This window comes from Ptychodera flava, chromosome 15, assembly GCF_041260155.1.
Source record: "Ptychodera flava strain L36383 chromosome 15, AS_Pfla_20210202, whole genome shotgun sequence".
Taxonomy (NCBI): Eukaryota; Metazoa; Hemichordata; class Enteropneusta; family Ptychoderidae; genus Ptychodera; species Ptychodera flava.
Genome location: NC_091942.1, coordinates 21971879 through 21991880, shown reverse-complemented (window position 1 = coordinate 21991880; position 20002 = coordinate 21971879). Strand labels below are relative to the sequence as shown.

The following is a 20002-nucleotide window of genomic DNA, read 5'->3' as shown; positions in this document are numbered from 1 at the left end:
CTGTATGTGTGAACGTATAGGTAGGTAGGTTTATATCATGACGATAGAGGGACCGTGTTGATGTGTATGTCTGTCCGTCTGTCTGACAGTCTGTCTGTCAATATGTATGTATGTATGTATGTATGTATGTATGTATGTATGTATGTATGTATGTATGTATGTATGTATGTATGATTTTTGGGGTTGATTGGGGAAAGTAACTCGAAAGTCCGATTTTGCAAGAGCAAATTAAGCTAGGCCGGATCGAAATTGATGAACAGAAATTACGGATATTAGACAAACTCAAACGGAAAACAAATTAAAGAAAGAGAAAACAAACACACGGAGGATTGTGGAACTTTATTGATGTACGAACGGAACCGTGATGTACTACAGCAATTAATTGTCGATTACTATTACAATGTAGTAAGGAGGAGACGGATGGGAACCTAAACTAAGGCATCCGTTCTGCACAAAAACACCTGGCCAATATTCTGAGCTATGGCTGCGCCTGCAGCCAACAAATGCCCACTGATAAATCGAACTTCTACATGCATGTTCTATAAATATTGGACTGTTAGGTCTGAATGGACCGTTCGGTCACATCGACTGATTCAGTATGCTAGAAAGATGGTCGTTGTTCCCACCTGCAGCCATAGACAGTATAAGTAAAGCGAGACCTCTAGCTTCTTATCATGTATGCTGCAGCTCACGTTTGTCGTTCCATTACATTTTGTGATTACAAGGAGGTCATTGACAATTAAACTCACCATCCATCTCCCCATAACTCTCCCTTCCTCCCTCTATTCCAATCTCTCTTTTCAACCTCTACACGTTCCTTCTCCCTTCCCAATAGCTGATAGTACTTTTATGCGTGCACACATGGTATCATTTCAAATTCAAATTTGAATGGTCAAGAAAGCCTGCCAGCTTTAGAAACGACCAAATGTCACAGTTTTCAAGTTTATATTGAATTTCACAGCGTCGTGTCTTTAGATGACGCCTTGACTTCTACATCACATACAGTATAAGTCTGGTACCTTGTCTTAGCCGCTTGTACAAACATGTAAATGTGCTTGAGGGTGAAAGTAAAATAAATTTGGAAAGGATGGGGCACATGCACATGTAACACGATTGGAACTAATTTGGGATAATGGGATGGTGAAGTAATGTCGATTTAATCTGTAAATGTAACCTCATCTACTTTTCTTCTTCAGTTTTCAGTTTTCTTCTTCGATGGTTTTTCTGTCTCTTATTAGTGAACTCTCTCGCACATATGACTGCGTGGGGAATCGCAAGCGTAGCGCCGAAAATGCGAGGTGGGCAATCCGAATGCGAAGCAATGTATGCCCTCGCTTGCCCCCCACCGTCGTATGTGCGAGATACTACACCAGTGAGAGACAGAAAAGGTACAGGGGACTGTGGGCAGTGTACAGTGTGTCGTAACAATCAAACCTTTGTGTATCTCTGCATAGAGTGGGGACCCAAACGCACTCTCATGACTTCACCCACTTATCCCGTGGGGTGTGGAATTCGATTCCGTTGCTGGCAAAGAGTGTCTCGACTTCCCCGGAAGCTGAGTTCATATTCCCGATTGTTGTGAATAAAGCTTACACACACTTTTGGCAGTGACATCAAATATTGCTGGCGGGATATCGCAGACGACTTAACTTTTCAACGTCGCTGGATATCGACTACAAACTGGAAGACCGTCTAAGTCACGTCAATGGATCAAAAGTATATGTACGATTCCTACACATTGAAGGAATTAAGACCATGCAGTAATCTATGTAAGGGGTGGACCATTTGATATCCTGGGGGGGGCTTGGAAGATTTGGGGGAAAAAAAAGATGCCAGGTGGAGTTGCTCGAAAAAAAAAATCTGGCTTTAGGTGGCTGATGGAAAAAAAATTATGGACCATTGCGACTCGGAAAAAAAAAAATCTTGGCAATTGTTCGATGCACACTGCAGCATCAATAAAAATCAAGCAGTAGCAGTAGAGCAGTAGAGTAGCAGTAGAGTTTTATAAAGCATAAACCATTTCAAGCTTGAGGGACAATAACTGAATATGAACAATTGTACAGTATACATGACCTTCTGATTAGAGGAAGTATGCTGAAATTGAAATTGCTCACCAGTGTTTTCCAGAAATGTGTAAATCTGAATGTAAGGATTTTGTCAAAATACCACAAGAAGAGAGACAGCCTGCAAACATTTTACTATTATCGTTTGCGCATAGAAAACTCATAACAATGAAAAAATGCGTAGAGACTCAATCCAATGCGTAATATTATTACGCATTGGATCGACTCTCTACACATTTTTTCATTGTTATGAGTTTTCTATATACGCATGTTTTATTCGTAAATGCGAACACTGTTATAGTGAATTATCTTACCAATGTTTTTCTTAACAAAAGCGAATGTGTTTTGATTAGAATTGAATGAGTTTGATGGTTTTGGGGAAACTAGTATGTGGTAATGAAGAATGGGAAATGGGCAATGAAATGAGCAGACAGCAGGTGATTTAAGATTAAATGTTACATCTTCACTGCAAATAAAACCATAAGTGTGTCATAAATAATACAAACAAAACAAAATCATGTTTGTTTGTTTTGTTGTATGTGAGCCACGTCTAAGACACACAACAAAAGTACTGTTTCAGTCAGTAAATGTCACCTCAGATGCCACCAGAGAAAACCATTTCCACTCCAAAATTTCATTTTTCGCCTTGCGAGAGGGGGGACACCCCCCTCTCGCGCTCTCCCCCCCTCGTTCGCTACACTCACTCGCCACTCAGTCGCTTCGCTCCCTCGCAGTCCACCCGGCTACTTTCTTAAATTACTCGGCTACTTTCAATGTAAGGACAACAATAACAAGTAAATGCCATAAATGTACGTGATTTTACAAATATGTTTTTTTAAAGTGAATCAAAAATGTACATGTATTTACATAACTTCATTTAGTTTCTTGAATATAGTCTGTGTGTGACAGAACAGCATCTTGTTACTGGGTGTGAAAAACCAAGCAAACAAACATTGCACCGAAATTTGGTAAAAATAAAATATATCTCGAAGAAGGAAAGTGAAAAAAAAAAGTTGCCAGCATATGCCCTGTAGAAAAAAAATAATTCATGGTGAAGCACGTGGGAAAAAAAATAATGGCTCTCCACCAATCTTCCAAGCCCCCCCCCCCCAGGATATCAAATGGTCCACCCCTAAAGTATAAAAGTATACTGTGTACCCTTCTGACACGTCCAGTATAATTCTAGGCAAATTTCACACGGTAGGGGGTATTATGTTCTTCCAATGTACAAATCTGTTGGTTGGTGGTCACATGGGCAGATACGATGACGTTAACGATGATACACCTTATATCATTCGGTTGAATATTTGCAGGACTACAGGTTTCCAAGTGCCTCGATCAAGATGTCACTTCAAGGAATTGGAGGTATCGTAATGGCCGGGTTGATGCATCGGTTCATGGCTTCTGTCGAAGGACCAAGAATGTAGTTCAAGAGATATGCTACGCCGGAGCCCGTTGTTAAACCGATGTTGTAGGATAATGTCATTATATTTCCTAGACAAACGTAAAGTATAAAATGGACATGAAAATAGAGTTAGTCAGCGAAAAGATATATTAATAAGTGATAATGATACTCTTACAATCGCAAATATACATTTTCTTCCTGTTTTATTGCTCAACAGGTTGAACTTCGAGAGAAAGGGAAAAAGGAAAGATTACAGCAAAAGAAGGCACCACTGGGATTCGAACCCAGGATCTCCTGTTTACTAGACAGGCGCTTTAACCAACTAAGCCATGGCGCCACCTACGGTCACTTCTTGCCAACTTGGCAATATTATTCAATCATGTCAACTCACATGATAACACAAGCTGATTAGTGTTGTCATAGTTGTAATTATGTGTGGGGGAAAGGGAGGGGGCAGCTCAAGCGCGATGAAGTTTTCTTGGTGGGAGGCCGTATAACGCCGGTAACACACAGCCCTGCCAAGCAGAGCTACGTTGCGACCGAAGGCCCATGAGGATCGAAGTGTGATTGAGGCCGAAAGGCCGAGCATCTCTTCTTTACACCAGTCCCGATGTTCGGCTTCATACGAATACCGAGAGGTTCGACTATCCACTCAACATTGCACGCACCTGTGTGCGGGCACAGGTACTTTAACTTGGCTCGTCGGTCCGCGAAACCAATGATACAAGTTGCTCTTGTAGAGCTGTAAGGTTAAGCTTACGTAGCTGTGAGTCCTATAGCTGTGGTGTTTTCGAACCACAGTTGCGAGTGGAGTGATACGTACCGGCCGCCGCGTACTGTGCATATCCCCCGTCCGAAAACACCACATCTATGGACCCATAACTGAGCCGTACGTAACTACCCTCCCATAGGCATATGCCGAAAATATGCATTCCCACGTGAGTTATGATGCCCACTGCCCCCTAGTTTCTATGGAGTGCCCGCTCCCCAAAGTAGGCCTATATGCAAAGTGTTCGGATCGTCACATTCAAATCAGCTCACCATAGTCATGACAAAGGGCAACAGCATCCTCATATGGCCGAGGTCTCAGTAGGGAGCTGTACAAACCAACGATCATGGCAATTTGATAAGCGATTGTTAGAAACTTTTTCTAACTGGAGAAAGTGACCAACATTCTCAAAATATAAGAGACTGCTTAATTTTGTCAGTATCTGAATAAAAGTATATCGCAAAATCTACCGATAAAGGCTCCAAGTCTTACGGCAGTTAGCCAAATGGTTCCGAACAAAATAGTCCACCAAAGTTTTTTAAAAAACTGCCTGAAAAATCTATAAAGCCTATTTGCCTATTGCATTTTATTATGATGTTAGCAGCTCTCTATGAAATTTATGAGTTCAAAGTCAGCGAAAGGCTATTTAGTCACATCTAGTCGGCTGGACTGAAAATGTTTAGTCATGGATGGACAATCCGCGAACTCCAATCACACGGGGATGGGGTTGGAGGTTGGGGATGGAGTTAGAGTAAGGGACCTACCAACAGACCACCAATGTTCTTTCAGTCTGCTGGTTGAAGGTATATACATCACTTAGCTTTAGGTCTACCCTTATACACGAGAGACGTGTATGGATGATGCCCAGTCGTTTGCCGGAGTAAAGACAGGTGCAGCCAACGGAGCTATTCATTGAAAAAGCTATTCCGGGAGCAATTTTTGAGGGCAGGGGAAATTTTAATTTTGCTAGGGCAGGGGAACAAAATTTAGTTTTCTTTGTCTGACAGGGCAGATATCGGTTTGTTGTCCGGGGGACAGGGCTTGGCGAAAAATGAGGAGAGAGGGGAAGCTACTTTAAAAACGGGGACATGGGAAGATGAGCCATGGTGTTTCTGGTAGAAGTCCACTGCAGTATGTGTCTGCATGGGAATGTTAATTTTCAGGGGAAATTTTTTCACAGGGCACGGGAAAATCGACAGGGTTTTCCATCTCAGCGTAGGGTAACTTCACGTCTGCAGGGAAATGACAAATATTGAGGAGGATTTTTTCCAGGGCAGGGCAAATCGGCAAGTTATTTTCGCCACAGGGCAGGAGAACTTCAAAAATTGACAGTGGGGAGGGGAAACAGGCAAAAATAAGTGGGGAGCGGGTAAAAATGAAGTTTGAGTGCGGGAGGGTAAGTCGAAAAATTTTCAGTGGGAGGGCAAATTATGAACAGCTAATCAATTACCCTCATGACTTAAAATTAGTCAGTTCACATTACTTGTCATGCAAAATATATCTTGTCATAGTAAAGACCCCTTTAAAAGTGCATTGTTCGTTGGCTGCACCTGTAAAGACACACGCATCGACGCAAAGCCAAAATCACGACACAACCTAACACGGGACCAAAAGGTAGTGTAAAAATTGTTTTTGATAAATTTATGATTACGGATATTGATGGTAAAATGTAATTTTTCTGTCATTATTGTATACTATTAAGTACTCAACAGAATGTTAAAGGGACATAAGCTGTAACTTGTGGCAAGTTTTTCAGTATTCTGCTTCTGTATATCAACTACCGTGTCTGACCCTAATCCGTTTGTCATGCTGAAATTTCGAGTTTTCTTTTTGTCAACACAGCTTGTATGTGTGTAGTGATCATTGTTTATTGTTTACAAATGAATTCTAGTCTGGACTTGAATACAATTTTCAAGAATAACAATGAGATTATATCCATATATAGGTTGTAAATATTTGGCATTAAATTACAGTTTAGGGATTCAATGCAGAAAGTGTAGGGAAACCACAAAACAAAAGTTCTGAAACAAATAGCCAAAAGATACAGCTTATGGAGCTTTAATCAATATTTATGCCAATTATTCTGCCTACTATTCACTGCTCAAAGAGGCTGCAAAAGCGATACTTCAATCCCGCGCTAAGGCTGCATTCACAAACACCTTTTTTTTGGGGGGGGGGATCCAAAACACGTTCTCAGATTTTTTCAAATGCCTCCCCTTAAAAACTCACAACGCGTTCAAATCCCCCTTCTGACTTGTAATAATTTTGAAATCTCCCTCAAAGGGATTGGATAGTAATGACAGAGGGGTCGCAATTTTTTTGAATGAAATTTCACGGATGCCTGGGAGGGTCACCATTTTTTGCTCAACTAGTAAGCTTCGAAGGCAAAATGTAGCCGATATGATTTTTCGTCCAAAAACATCGAATCATAATACATGGGATTCTATTTGGCTAAATATTAACATTTCCCTCTAAAAAAAGGGAGAGTGTGTACTTCAACTGAGTGAAATCTGTGAGTGTTTGTTTGTTTTCTCTAGTACCAATTGCGCAGCTCTGACCCCGGTTTTTATCCTTGATTTTGAAAGAATTTAGTTGAAAGACTCCTTGGGGAAGGTTTAAGAAAAAGTATAAATAAGGAGGAGGGACCGTGGAATAATACAGCGATGACGAAGTACAGTTGAAGACTTAGACTGGCCCCCAGTCGCTTCAAGTTGGCTTGTCTCGCCAGAGCAGCTACTGTCCGGCCAAGCGTCTGTGGGGCAAGGCGTTCACCCCACGATCTAAGCACCAGCCTATACCACATTGCCTTTCAGTCTGCCGAGGTTCATTGCTTCAATTTACTCTGTTTTGATATTTATATGCCCACGTGCACAGACTTGGAGCAAGTCTATCGAAGACTGGCAACTTGTTGGTATTTCATAGTGCCCAACCCAAACCTACCTGTCAGTTCTTTTTGGTTGTTAGGCACTTTGCCAGGTGCGAGAATCATGGGAACACTTCCGAAGTAACCATTGGTGATGCCCAATAGGATGGAGAATATCATAGACCACGACGAGTGAGATAGGATCGGGGCCTCACGCGGTGCAACGCATATCATCATCAGTGGTATCAAGACTATACGTGATGACGAGGCTAAGACCAGCCGTCCACCTTTCCACTCATATGGTATTGCAGCAATGATCTGAAATTGACAGGAAGAGGACGCTGAATCTATCGATCAAAAGAACCATTTCCAAGGAGACGATACGTATTTCTCACTGTGGTTTGGTCCTAAATTTCACATGCCGCTTGTATTGTCAGAACTAGGTGGGACAACCGATGAATAAATCGACTAAGTATCGGTAAAAATATGAGTTTCGGTATCATTTCTACACCATGGAAAATATTTTGATTTCAGTGAAAATAAAACAAATACCTGAACGATACCCCAGAGTGATGAATTCACTAAGTTACACCTTTGCAGGCTTATGTTTATTTTCAGCCCCCTCCCCATTTCTTTAGGTCAAGTAATATCAGGATTGACCATAGCAATGGTCTCAGCTGTCACACCTAAGCATTACTTTGAAAACTTTATTTGCGCCATGCCATTGGGCTGGCAATAAGTCACATCCTGTTTGCGGAACATAGGACATCAAAGTTAGCATCAAAATAACTGTGCGAAGAACTACACTGCAACGACAGCTGTCTTGAGTTCAACGTGACAGCCCAAACATTCGTTCACTAGAAAGCAGCTGTAAAGGACTGTTGTATAACAAACTACCGACTGGAATCAATCCCCTTTCCACCTGAGAACAGACAGGTCTTTCGACAAAATTCATACAAAAAACCCCATTTTTTTCAAAATTCATTATTCAATAATGGGTGTGCTTGAGCATTTTCACTTTCCGCCATTTGAAATTGTTGTTCAATTTACGGTCACTAGTAAAATGTTTATAAGACTGTGGTGACTTTTGGGGGATGTGCCTAAACTAATTTCATACAAAACGACCGTTAACACTGCTTTGAAATTGAAAGTGGGTTAGACAGCATAAAAGCCAATATACAACATTACAAAGATTCAATCTGAGTGTAAATTTGATGAGCCTATGTACCAAAATAAAATTAGACCCGATAACTTAATAACCAGGTAAAAAGCGCTGTAGAAATGCATTCTGGTTTGCTTCGAACTTTGACACGCCACTCTTCGCATGGTCTTTTAGACAATAACAGTTACCATGAGCAATAAACGTTGAAAGAACATATATACTGACGGTTAGAGAGGTTTGTCATTGTTCATTCGAGTCATTACATGCGTTAAAGTTGATCCTGTCAATGTGCAGGTGTAGGGACACACCATGTTAGATCTGTTCTTGAATGAATTTGGCTTTAGGATGACGAGGGAAGGAAAGGGGAATCTTGAACCCCTGGCAAGCGTTCCGATCCAGGGGGAGGGACTAAGCTGAAAAGAAAAAGAAAAGGACAAAACTAAAGGTAAGGTCAGGTCCACAGGTGACGATTTTGTTTCTCCGGATCGTGGGCTACGGAACGTTAACTTGATCAGTGGTTTAATTTGGTATCCAGAACAGAAGCCGGACGAAGACTAACATTCGCCCGCCATGTAGCGTTCCAAGGTTCCATACAGCTCCTTCAACAGTCTCAATATCAAACCAGCACAAAATGTTCAACAAAGTGCACAGAAATTCGTGTCTTAACTCACTCCATCAACCTTAAAGCGAACTCTATTTTTGAGGGATGGGAACTTTTCAGCTCGTCCCCTTTTTGAGGGAAGATCCTACTAGACAATGTGCATGGGAAGTGTGTCGCTGAGCTTTGTGAACGATTACCTTGCCAACGAAATCAAACCCGTTGAAGAGCGCCATCAGTATAACTGGCATCCATTCACCCAGCGTGCAGTTTATAACCTCCGTTTCGATACCAGGGAACAGACACAGAGTAACGAAATAGGCGACACCGATAGACAACATATACGTCCATACCGTCCGTGATGCTTCATATCTCAACATAACACCACCTATGGGAGGGAGGAAAAATATTGAAAGTTAAACGTCACCCCCGGATGAGTGCACCCAATATTCTCATAAGGGGGTCGCAACCTACGTTTAACTTCCAAGTTAATAACGTCTTCCATGAATATTGGAAAAATATGATCAATTGTTAGGAATTTTCTTGACGAATTTGAGAATCTTTGCAGTTATTTTACCGCATATGAAGGTTTTCCTGAAGTGTAGGGCATGTTTCATTTTTACTGACTCATATTTGGGGTTTTTTTCAGCGAAAGAGTGGCTCATTCTGGCAACACATACCCTTACACCTTGCTGTAGGAGGGAGTACTCACCCACGGAGCGTCATTTATTTCCTTTGTCAGACTTGATAGAATATACATTTTATAGCCGTGGTATTCACGCAATTTGGTGTTCTTACTTTTAGTTGATTCACTGTATTTTTCCTTAATTCGAGTACCTTCGCATCGCAGGCACCATACTAAGTCACAACGTTAACAATGAACCAGATTTGTCACTTGAATGGAATTACATTATTCTCACTCAACGGTTCAACATAGCCCCGTGAACGCTATTTTTAAACTAAAATTCAAGGACTTTGACGGGGTGTCCTCCACACTATTAATATTGTACGCACATGGGATAAATGTTTTAACACTGCCAAGTTGAGAGCTTGACTACACATTTATATTTACACACGGTAGTATGTCCGTTGTAAAGGAGCATTTCTGTAATAGTCGTCACAGCAATTCGAGTCATTCAGTAGATTGGTTTTATAATGCCGAGAGGAATTTGACATGTACCCCCTCCCCCGTACGCGTAACCATAGTGATCATTTGATTTGAAAGAATCCGACTTCCTTCATACGTTGTTGCCAGGTGTAATCCAATGTCTGTTTCGCTGTGCAATTTAATCAAGCAGCTCCCCTGGTTGTTAAAATTCCAAAGATGGCTCTCACTTACGTTTAATTGCAGTTCCTATGCCCACGTATTTTTTCAGAGCCTTGTGTGACATTTGAACGTCTATCGTCATGTCGCCGTCAGCTGACTGCGCAGGATCAGCGGGATCACCGTTAACGTTATATGACGTCACTTCTGTGTTCTCCGGCTCTTGAGAAGAGGCCACTCTGGCGTGCTGAGCAAGGTAAATGGAAATTAACTTGAAGGAGAGGCAAAGCTCCGTGACAACGACCTGGTGGAGGTCGAGGTTTATGATGATTGGCGACCCATCAACATTTCTGCTAACCTCAATATTTTACCATCCCTTCTCTACGCCTACTCAGCTCTTTAAACCATGCATGGCTCTGATGATTTTTTTTACAATGTTGAATAACTTAAAGTTGTAGACTTCTTAAAATTACCGCATGATTATTGTTATCATATTAGATAATGGATGATGATTCTATAAAGCCCGGCGAAAAATGTTTGATATTCAAAATAAATATCACGTTGGAACGTTGAATTCTGACTAGTGTACTGCCGATTTAGTGGGGTTTTCCTCTTCCAATTGTTTCGTGCTGTCAACATCGACATTTCCATGTTTAAAGCCAAGGCATCGGTAACTTTTTGATAATTTTTCCTATATTTTAAGTGCCATATGATTAAATTTTCTCAGTCTAAGATTATCTTCAAGGCAGTGTATTCAAATAGCAAGCATACGGTGCTTATCAAGCCATTCAGTGCACAATTACCATCAGTGTTCAAATGAATCCCTATGGGGTCTTTACATGAAATAATTTGTCTAATTAATAATGCAAATCGCTAATACTAATATTCAGACTGTAATTGCGAGCCGAAAGCTGTGATTTCAGCATGTATTTTTAGCGTAGCCAAAGGACTGTAGTTTACATGGAACAGCGAGACCCAATAACATTTGTCACGAGTAAGTTTTCTGGACTTTCAAACATATGCTGATATGATAGTAATTGAACATTAACCAGTATGTTCGTTCTGGTTGGTTAAAATTCCATGTCCACCCATAGAAAGACGTCATTTCGAAATAGACTTCTCTCCGCGATGGTAGTTTTAGGATTGGATTTCGGGAAAAGGGGTTGAGTTATGGCAGAATTAGATGCAACTGTTGGAAACTTTATAAATGATCATTTCCAATGCCTTTACACGGTGTCAAAGTTCAGTCAGATGCAGTGTGGGTATTTTTCCAAGGAGTGCATTAAAGAGTCATAATTGGGTAGGCATGACGTGATCAATATCTATATTCTCTAAATATTTGCTTACTATTCTTACTTCATCTTCGTCGGCGACGCATTTCTCCTCGCGGGACTTTTTGGCATTCTTGATGATCTCCATGTGATAACGAATGAACTTGGTCCTTCTGATCACGTGATGGCTTATCAAACACAACACCACGAAGAATATTGAGATTCCAAAGAAAATGAGGGTGTTGATTTGTTGGTCTCTTAGCAACAGTTTGGTTATAATCCGGTTAATTGATGTCAGAAGTCCAGCGGCACCTGCAAAGATAAAAGAGATTTAGAACAATTTTCTTTTTCAAGACATTGCTGTTTCCAAATACAAATTGCCTTATGCATTAAATGCACGTTTTTTTGGTGAAAAGCTATTTCGTATCGGGGGATGACGTATTTCAAGGTGTCGAAAATGCTTACGAAAATGCTTATATTATCGAAGCGTACAAAGTACAGTTCAATTTTATACATCCACTGAGAGTGATTCTATTCATGTTTTCGGACTTGTGGTCTCGCCGCCGAATCAACACAATTTAACAAATCAAGAATTACCTCAATACAACGCCACTGAAAAGTTCGTCCTTGTTTTTCATGACAAAATCACTCACCATTATACCTTTACAGTCACGAAATAGCATCGATGACGTTAACATCTTGATGTCATCTCCCTTAAGCTTCAGTTCTACCACATACACAGAGAAACAACAAAAACACGAAGTAAAACCGGAAGCCTTCGGGGAGCATTATTTGAACTTACTTTCTCCTGTCATGATTCCCTGCGTATATCGCTTCGGAAGCATGCTGGCGTAACCATAGAAACTAGACTGCTGTGCTGGAAGACACAAATGGTATTGTAAATTAAGGGACAAACGTTGACATGGCAACCTACTTCCTGATCTTCTATTGACAATTAAGTTTTCAGAATAAATAGAGCTTATTTTCTGAGTGTCATTCACGCATTTTACAAGTAGATAAACGGGTCTTTGTTCAGTGTTTTGTGCTGTAGAGTCCTGGGCTATCGTTTATGTGTGCATTGTTCGTGAAAGGCCGACCATGATATTTTTAGAATTTTTAAAGATCGTTTTCCTCATTTCTTGAAAAGAGATATCTTTAAACTAGAAGATGACACCTCTTCAGCTCTATTTCTGGTGATTATACCTACTTACCAATGTCGGAGACGTGACAAATTTCACAAAGCTCGAAGACACAACCACATTACTCATCCTGTTTACAATAGTTTACACATGGACGAAGATGTAAATAACGATGGCCGACAACAGACTGCATGCAAATATGACACTTTATTACTAATGTAGTTTCCATGGCTGCAAACGAGTGATAACGCGACTTCATGTCAAATGAAATTACTATCGATGCCGCAAGGATTTTTCACAGGGTAGCGTGACTTTCGCAAGCATGTATGACAATGCATCGGTCGTTCGACTGCGTGTAATGTATCTCCAATGTTGGGTCAGACATGAAATATCCTATTCAGTTTCAGAAAAAATAACATTAAACGCATATTATCTACAGCCATTTCCTAAATTATATTAACCTTGTATTGTAAATATGTTTGTTTAATTCACTATTTTTAGTTTCAATTTATGTTAACACTCAACTACACGCTTTGGAGACATCTCACTTTCGTTGGACCGACTTTGTGAGACTGTCCGATCGTCAAGATAGTTTTATTTCTATATTTTTTCTATTCTGATCTATTTGAAGGCCTGTGTCAAGCGAGCGACTTCCGTCGAAAAGCGCTGTTATGTCATAATGTAAATTTCAATAATTCACAAGAGGCCGCCATTTTTCCTTCACATGGATCGTTTGTCACGTTTCACAAGGCAAGGTTGAAACGATGAAAGGTTACACGTCAGCACCACGCAGTTTTTAGAATCTGTATAATGTTAATATGCCAAACGGGTTAACTTAAACCACGGCCCCTCCTCAAGGGACAGTGCTTAAACCACTTCACCGTACCGCTACTGGCATAATTTTCCTTCGAATCGCCACCGGCTTATTTCACCGTAAATTAACCTTTTTTGAGGCCGATCCACTGACTCTATCAAATCTAGCAAACATGCCAACAACGTGAGTCCGAACGGCTGAAATTCAGGAAATTTAGCACAGTGTACATTTTTTCGAAAATATTTGTCTTGAATATTTTGCCTGTATACCTGCACAATGGGAAAACGTTGTGCTTCGATTAAGGGCTCTACATACTAGCCACAAGTGGAAACAGCTTCAGATTGCAAACCGCTCTTGATGTATTTCTCTCATACGCTTGGTATCCAACGCATAGGATTTCTGGCTGCTTTTCTGAAATCACTCATTCGTGATAATTATAATCTAAAACACTTTCATTACAACCAAGTATTGCGATCATTGACAAAAAATATAGGAAATTGCCACTTATGTACTACACCCACGTTTAGAATCAGCGCTGGTCACTTTAGAAATTTTGATTTTCAATTTGGCATGCAGGAAAACATATTCCCCTGCCCCGTCGTCGGTGAATGAATGCAACAGTAATATAGCATATAAGGCACGCTGACTTGATGTCAAATTTGTGAAAATCAATAATGGTAACATGACGAAGACATATAAATGTCTTCGACCAGACGTCTTCGTATGTCAGGTATCGGCGTACTCGGTAAGGTACGAAGACTTAAGCTGGCTGTGATTACGGTCGCCATAGACGTGAATCACTTGTTACTGTCCTGGCTTACTGATCGTGCATAATTCAGTAATAGAAGTTGATACAGCGTCATTTTAATTAATTGTATTACTTAATAAGATTAAATGCTCACGAATAAATGTTATGCAAATGCAGTGAATAATGCACAAAACTCGTGACTCTCGCGCAGTCTCACTGGTAGATTGGATTTGCTGGCAAGCCAACGAAGGGGCATCTTCGCTTGCCAAGGTCTCCGCTTCGGGCAGCTGGATGCTTCCCGAAATCAGACTCCTGTCTGGCTAACGAGCCGTGCGAGCGGACGATGACGAAGGGGATATTGCTTAAATGCTATTATTCCCTCGTGGCATTATTTCTTTAAACTACCCATGCACACGACAGTATTGTAGGCCATTGCTGCATATTTATGAATGCAATGTTACCCACAGGCGAGTGCCGGAGACACCGACCGAAGACAGCTTCAGTCGCCCCAGATTTCACGCCGCCCCTACGAAGCGAAATTTTAAAGACGAAAACAACACAAGCTACTGTTAACAGTCGCTTGATGTCAGTAATACAGAGAACGCCAGGGGGAGCTGCACAGTCCCAAGCGAGTTCTGAGTATACCACAGAGGAGCGTTGACTTCCTGACCTCTTGTGTCACGCACGAGACATCTCAAGGGAAAAATCGTGTAACTTCACGGTTATGTTACGGTGCAATTCGAGCTTGCTAAACTGCGTTAAATTGAACTTAAATAAACCACACATATACGAAATTCCCCTGCCATGAAATTACCATGGTAATCGAGATAACCTACGTCAAAGATGACTGACTAAACGACAGATTCAGTAGCTTGGCAACAGCTTTCTCGGGGAGAAGTCGTCGGTATGATACAGGACCGGGCAATCCACGCACGGATTCCATGTAGTAATTTTCTGATGAGTTTTCATCGACCACAGCGGTTGCTTTAATGAATCCGGGTAGTGTATGGAAGTAGTCCTTTAGGTCCCCGTCATTAGCGATTTCTCTTTCTCTTACTATTTCGCCAGATCACCCTTCATCCGTATTCCATTCATAATAACAGTCACGATTCTCCGTGTATTTATATCATTGACGGAGTTTGAGTACCAGCACTGTACCACAGTATACACACGGCAAGAAAGTCGTCTCGTCTCCGTGGGAGTATGATTTTACAATTACCACGGCTACGGATAACACGTCTGTATGCCAGATTATTTATTATCAAACACCAAAGTCAACCAATGTCCGCAACCTCATAGGTGATTCAAGCATACAATGATGCGTTTGTTATAAATATGATAGATGCGAGATGTAGTCCTTATTAATCGACCAAAATCTGTTCTTTTTGCGTGTTGTTTTAGAACGACAAAGATTTAACTAGATGGAGAGGCAGCATATTGAGTTTTTATATCGCCAGATGTCACAGTCTCGTCGTCGTTAAACACTTATCTTCTGTTTCTATTCACTCACATTCCCACAATGCTCTGATTTACCCATATTTTCACATCCCATTACAGTGGTATGTAGGAAGTGTCCATGGCTATGTGTACACATCACAAGTCTGGAACTCCTCAAAGAATTTGACATAGTATTGACAAAAACGGTAGCATTTGAGCAAAAAATGCCGATTGCCAGTTACAGTGAGAATTTTTTCTCAAAACAAGGTTATCACCACTCATTCTGACAAAAACATTGTGTATAGGTTGTTGTTTTTGTTCCACAAATACAAATTTAGAGCTCTGGCAGAATAATATTTAATATAATGATTAATCTGCGTCTGTGTGGGAGAGTAACAATAAGACAAAGACAGTCCCTATAAATTGACGAGAATTTCAAAACCTTGGAAATAAGCTAACTGCGATTGCGTCAATCGGAAATCGTTCGTACCCTTTCAAAGGAACTTTCGTTTGATTGAACATTCACTACAAATATATATCAGCGATTTTTTAATGCATAGGTAAAATAAATATGACGGATAGCAAAGACGGTCGACAGAGCCAAGGGATCACAGAAGATCGGCAGATGGAGTTGATTTGAGATCATTCATCCCATATCTTACTGGATTACTACAAGTACTTGTACATTGAAAACCAGTTTAGAAGAGATTATAATCGGCGTCTGTTATTGACAGGCAGTCACGACTCTCCAAGGCGTGTAATACACTATACAATGAAAGCAACATGATGGACGCTGTGGACAAGACATAAGTTAATTAGCGAGCCATTGAAATCAATTTGAAAATCAGCAGCTGGTAGTTTTATTTCATTCTGTTAGCATTTTCTCGATGATTTTACTTCCAATGCGTTGACACATTATACAGTGAAAGCAACAGCAAAACGATGGGCGCTGTGGATAAGAAACAAGTAGATTAGCGCATTAGCAGTAGGTTGATTTTCTTCCTTTTAGCTTTTTTCTAATCCTTGAAGATATTTTATTAACTTCGACGTTTAGTGTATATCTTCTTTTTTTTTTAAATTTCACGGTCGCGTTTTCAATTGTTTCACGACTTCCTGGCCATCGCCTCGAGGTCAGGCATTGCGCTGCGCAAGTTAAACAGCCCATACTTGACTGATGATGAATTGCGGGCCAATAAAAACAGGTGATGGAGATTAAATGGAAAGCGGCTCACCTGTGCATCCAAGGGCGACCAAAGCCACGGCTATCAGAACTACGACGTAGCTGAAATCATGAGTGAACACTTCTAACCAAATTTCAAATATTGCCACGAAGGTGAGAGCAACAAAAGCAACGATGTAACCGAACGTAATCCTTGTGTGCAGGCTGAATGTTTCGACTAGGATGTTATTGAGGAGTACGGAGCCGAAAGCGACCAGAATATACGTCAGGCTCATGTCGAAGACAATTGTACTGCCAGGGTACTTAACGTGAAAGTAGTCAACGGCAGATATAAAGCTATTGTACGGCAACAGAAAACCTATCCCCGACAAAACCATTGCACAATAGATCAAGTTATGCTTGTCCTTCGGAGTTGACAATGCACGGATGTCGACGCCATTTTCCCTGTCTTCCTTCTCGCTGGAGGAGTCTGGAATGATTCGCCCGCGCTCGTTGGTGCTGTCGGTCCCTTCCTCGTAGATGTCGTCCATGTCAATTCTTTCGTACATTAGCTCCGGCTTCATCACAGTCTGCTTGCATGAATGTGTTTTGTCAGCACCCACCTTCCGTCGATGTACGCAAAGCTATTCTCGTTTCCGTAGCGGAGTCGAACAGCGCAGGTGCAGAGTGAGCAGAAACGGTATTGACATAATTATATATACAAGCATCTCAGGTGTGACTCTGAGCGACGCCCGATGTTTTATTAACAGCGCCCACGATGTAAATCACGGACACTGATTTAATAATTTGAATCAGGATTTTGCAGAAGACAACTGCAAGACTGCGGATTGTTTCAATTTCTCAGCCCCACGCAACCCTTGACTATTGTCATTGGTTACCGGCATACGTATAACAGCGGCGTTTCTAGGTCTGAGGGAGGAAGTCATATTTTAATACATTAATAATTCCCCTGACGTCATCATTTCTGACTGGGTTCACCTGCACTTTAAACGGCGCAAATTCACTGCGACTTTAAGCTCAAATACATTTCCTCTTCCTTAAAACTCACATATAACTCTGTATTCAGAAGTTAACTGCTCTTTACCAAACCGCGAAGTGATCTTGACCAACGGTGAATTAAGAGTGAGAACGAATACGTTACGCAATGTCAGAGCGTTTCTCTGATCATTGAAGCAGTTCTACCTCCGTGCTCCTATACTGTATATTGTCATAGAAATAAAGTGCAAGGAATTTAGCTATTAAAGACATCAAAATTAAACAAGTTGCTTCGAGACAGGAGACGCAGACCTTTGCTTAATTTTCGCAACGAAAACTTTCAATGATTCTCCCATAATCAAGAATTAGCTTTAAAATCTTGCTACCGTGTAAAGTGTATGATTAGAGAAACTAATTACATAAAATTAATCGAAGTTTTTTAAGTTATAAGGTCCATAAATCCTTTGAGTATTGTAATTGTTTCCCCCCCCCCAATTTTACTTTAACATTTTACCAAATTTTTATGATTTTTCTGTAATTTTTTCTGATAATTTTGGACCAAATGGCCACCGCTTTTCGTTGGCTTCAGTTTTTAATCAAAATTCTGCAAAAAAAACTGAAAAAAATTGACAGATCTATACTTTATAAAAGCAAGAAAATTGACTTTGGCACTTAAAGGGTTAAACATCTGGAGTTAACTCTGTGAGAAATAATTGAAGTTTTCGTTGTTCATAGTAATAAGTTAAAAAAGGGTGTAAAAACACCTCTTCTACAGTCTTCAAAATGAGCCCATGAAAAAAGCAGACAATAAAAGTATTGTCGAAATTTGAGGGTCATAACTACCGCCATTCAAGTGCATCATACCTTTCAATTTTATTAATTTAAAAATTTGTAAAACAATCTGCCACTACCACAAATATAGGCTGATCGCTATACTCAGGCTGTGTCTGTATATTTCTCAACTGACAGTTGCCCATGCAGATTTAGCATGCGGGTCCGCATAGACAGTGCAAAAGAGAAAGCACGTCATGCTGTCAGATAAGAAAGCGGTCCAGAGAGCACGTATTTCGATAGAGAGTAATATTCATAAAGAATATTTAAAACCATTAAACCTATTATAATTATCCTCGTTGTGGTTGCAACAATTAAAGGGCAAATAATATCTGTATATATCTATCCTATCTGTACTTGCTTAGGTTTACTTAAAGGGAGGTTGTCGCAACTCTGCGCAAAGGTTGCCAGGGACCCTACGACCGATGTAAACACTGTAACTAGGGTACATTGGCGATTGATGAAAGTTAAAACATGTTTGATAACAATGAATATCGTAATATTTAAATGTTGCAGCTATGTTGACTTGATGCATCTATATCATGCATGAAATACATTGTTTATAAACAAGAAAGTCGCACACGTGCAGTTCCGACGGTTGGATCAACTTTACTTTCACTGTTGCGTTTTAAATCAATATTCTCAACCATCCTATAGGCGATGAAAACGTATCCTCCAAGTAAATAGTTTGACCCATTTATTTTCGCAGACACCTCACTGGCGAACCGATAAATCAGAGGTATCATTTTGTCTCTGCAAAATATTCACGAACGGGCTTGATGGTTTTGAGCCGAGGATCAGCCAATACTTGTATGTCGCAGTCGCGGCTTCCGGCAAACAACTAGATTTGAGAGTTCAGCAGGCGTAATTAGCCTAAAGAGCACAGAACTTGAATGACTTTTTTATGTTGATTAAAGCCCCAATAGCTGCAAATATGTGATAAACCGATCTCAAAATATCCCCGGTTTTCCCAGAGTTTTCTTTGAATAAGACCCATTAAAGACTGAGAAAGTGTATAATACCGTCATAAGTGTCGAAAATTGGCATGTACATTCAAACGTTTTGACATCTTTTGAAATTTCCCGCCATTTCCAAAAAAAGAATCATGTGACAGAGAAAATAAATATTACAACAAAATGTTGACCATCGTGTGTTGTGCATTTAAGTAAATGGCATCATGCTTGTTTCTGGTATGATTACGATGTGTATGTATAGGAAATACTGCAGTTTTTGTTCTTGTCCTTTGGGGTGCCATTTTATGAGTGCGGCACCCGTTTATCCAATTCAAGTTGCTTGTTTCCTGTTAGTTTTACCGCAATCTGTGAGACTTCCTGTAAACGCAAACTTAAAACGACGCAGAGTGCTACCCTTTTACAAAATCGCAAAAAAAAAATTCGCAAAAAAAATACGGTATACAGTATCTAACCTGCTAAAACGCGTAGGCATGGTCCAAATCAGCTAGCAGTGATACTTCTCAACATGC

General features: G+C 40.5%; 1 protein-coding gene and 1 non-coding gene across 5 annotated transcripts; both read right to left on the bottom strand.

Moving 5' to 3' along the window:
• Positions 1-324: 324 nt before the first annotated feature.
• LOC139151540 (equilibrative nucleoside transporter 4-like) lies at positions 325-17384 on the bottom strand. 4 transcript variants are annotated; one of them, XR_011556449.1, is made up of 8 exons: positions 16766-17368; positions 12198-12272; positions 11472-11707; positions 10200-10371; positions 9061-9248; positions 7178-7418; positions 3233-3557; positions 325-1793 (listed from the first exon to the last, which is right to left on the bottom strand). XR_011556449.1 is itself a non-coding variant. In XM_070724431.1 (7 exons), the coding sequence occupies exons 1-7, from the start codon at positions 17274-17276 to the stop codon at positions 3415-3417; spliced, it is 1566 nt and encodes a 521-aa protein (XP_070580532.1). In that variant the 5' UTR covers positions 17277-17384; the 3' UTR covers positions 3280-3414. The 4 variants fall into 4 exon arrangements, 2 of the variants coding, with proteins under 2 accessions (XP_070580532.1, XP_070580533.1); XR_011556450.1 differs by having other exon boundaries at positions 11481-11707; positions 16766-17358; XM_070724431.1 differs by lacking the exon at positions 325-1793 and having other exon boundaries at positions 3280-3557; positions 16766-17384.
• On the bottom strand, positions 3732-3805 carry Trnat-agu (transfer RNA threonine (anticodon AGU)). The gene has a single exon. It is a non-coding gene; the product is annotated as a tRNA-Thr (tRNA).
• Positions 17385-20002: the final 2618 nt, after the last annotated feature.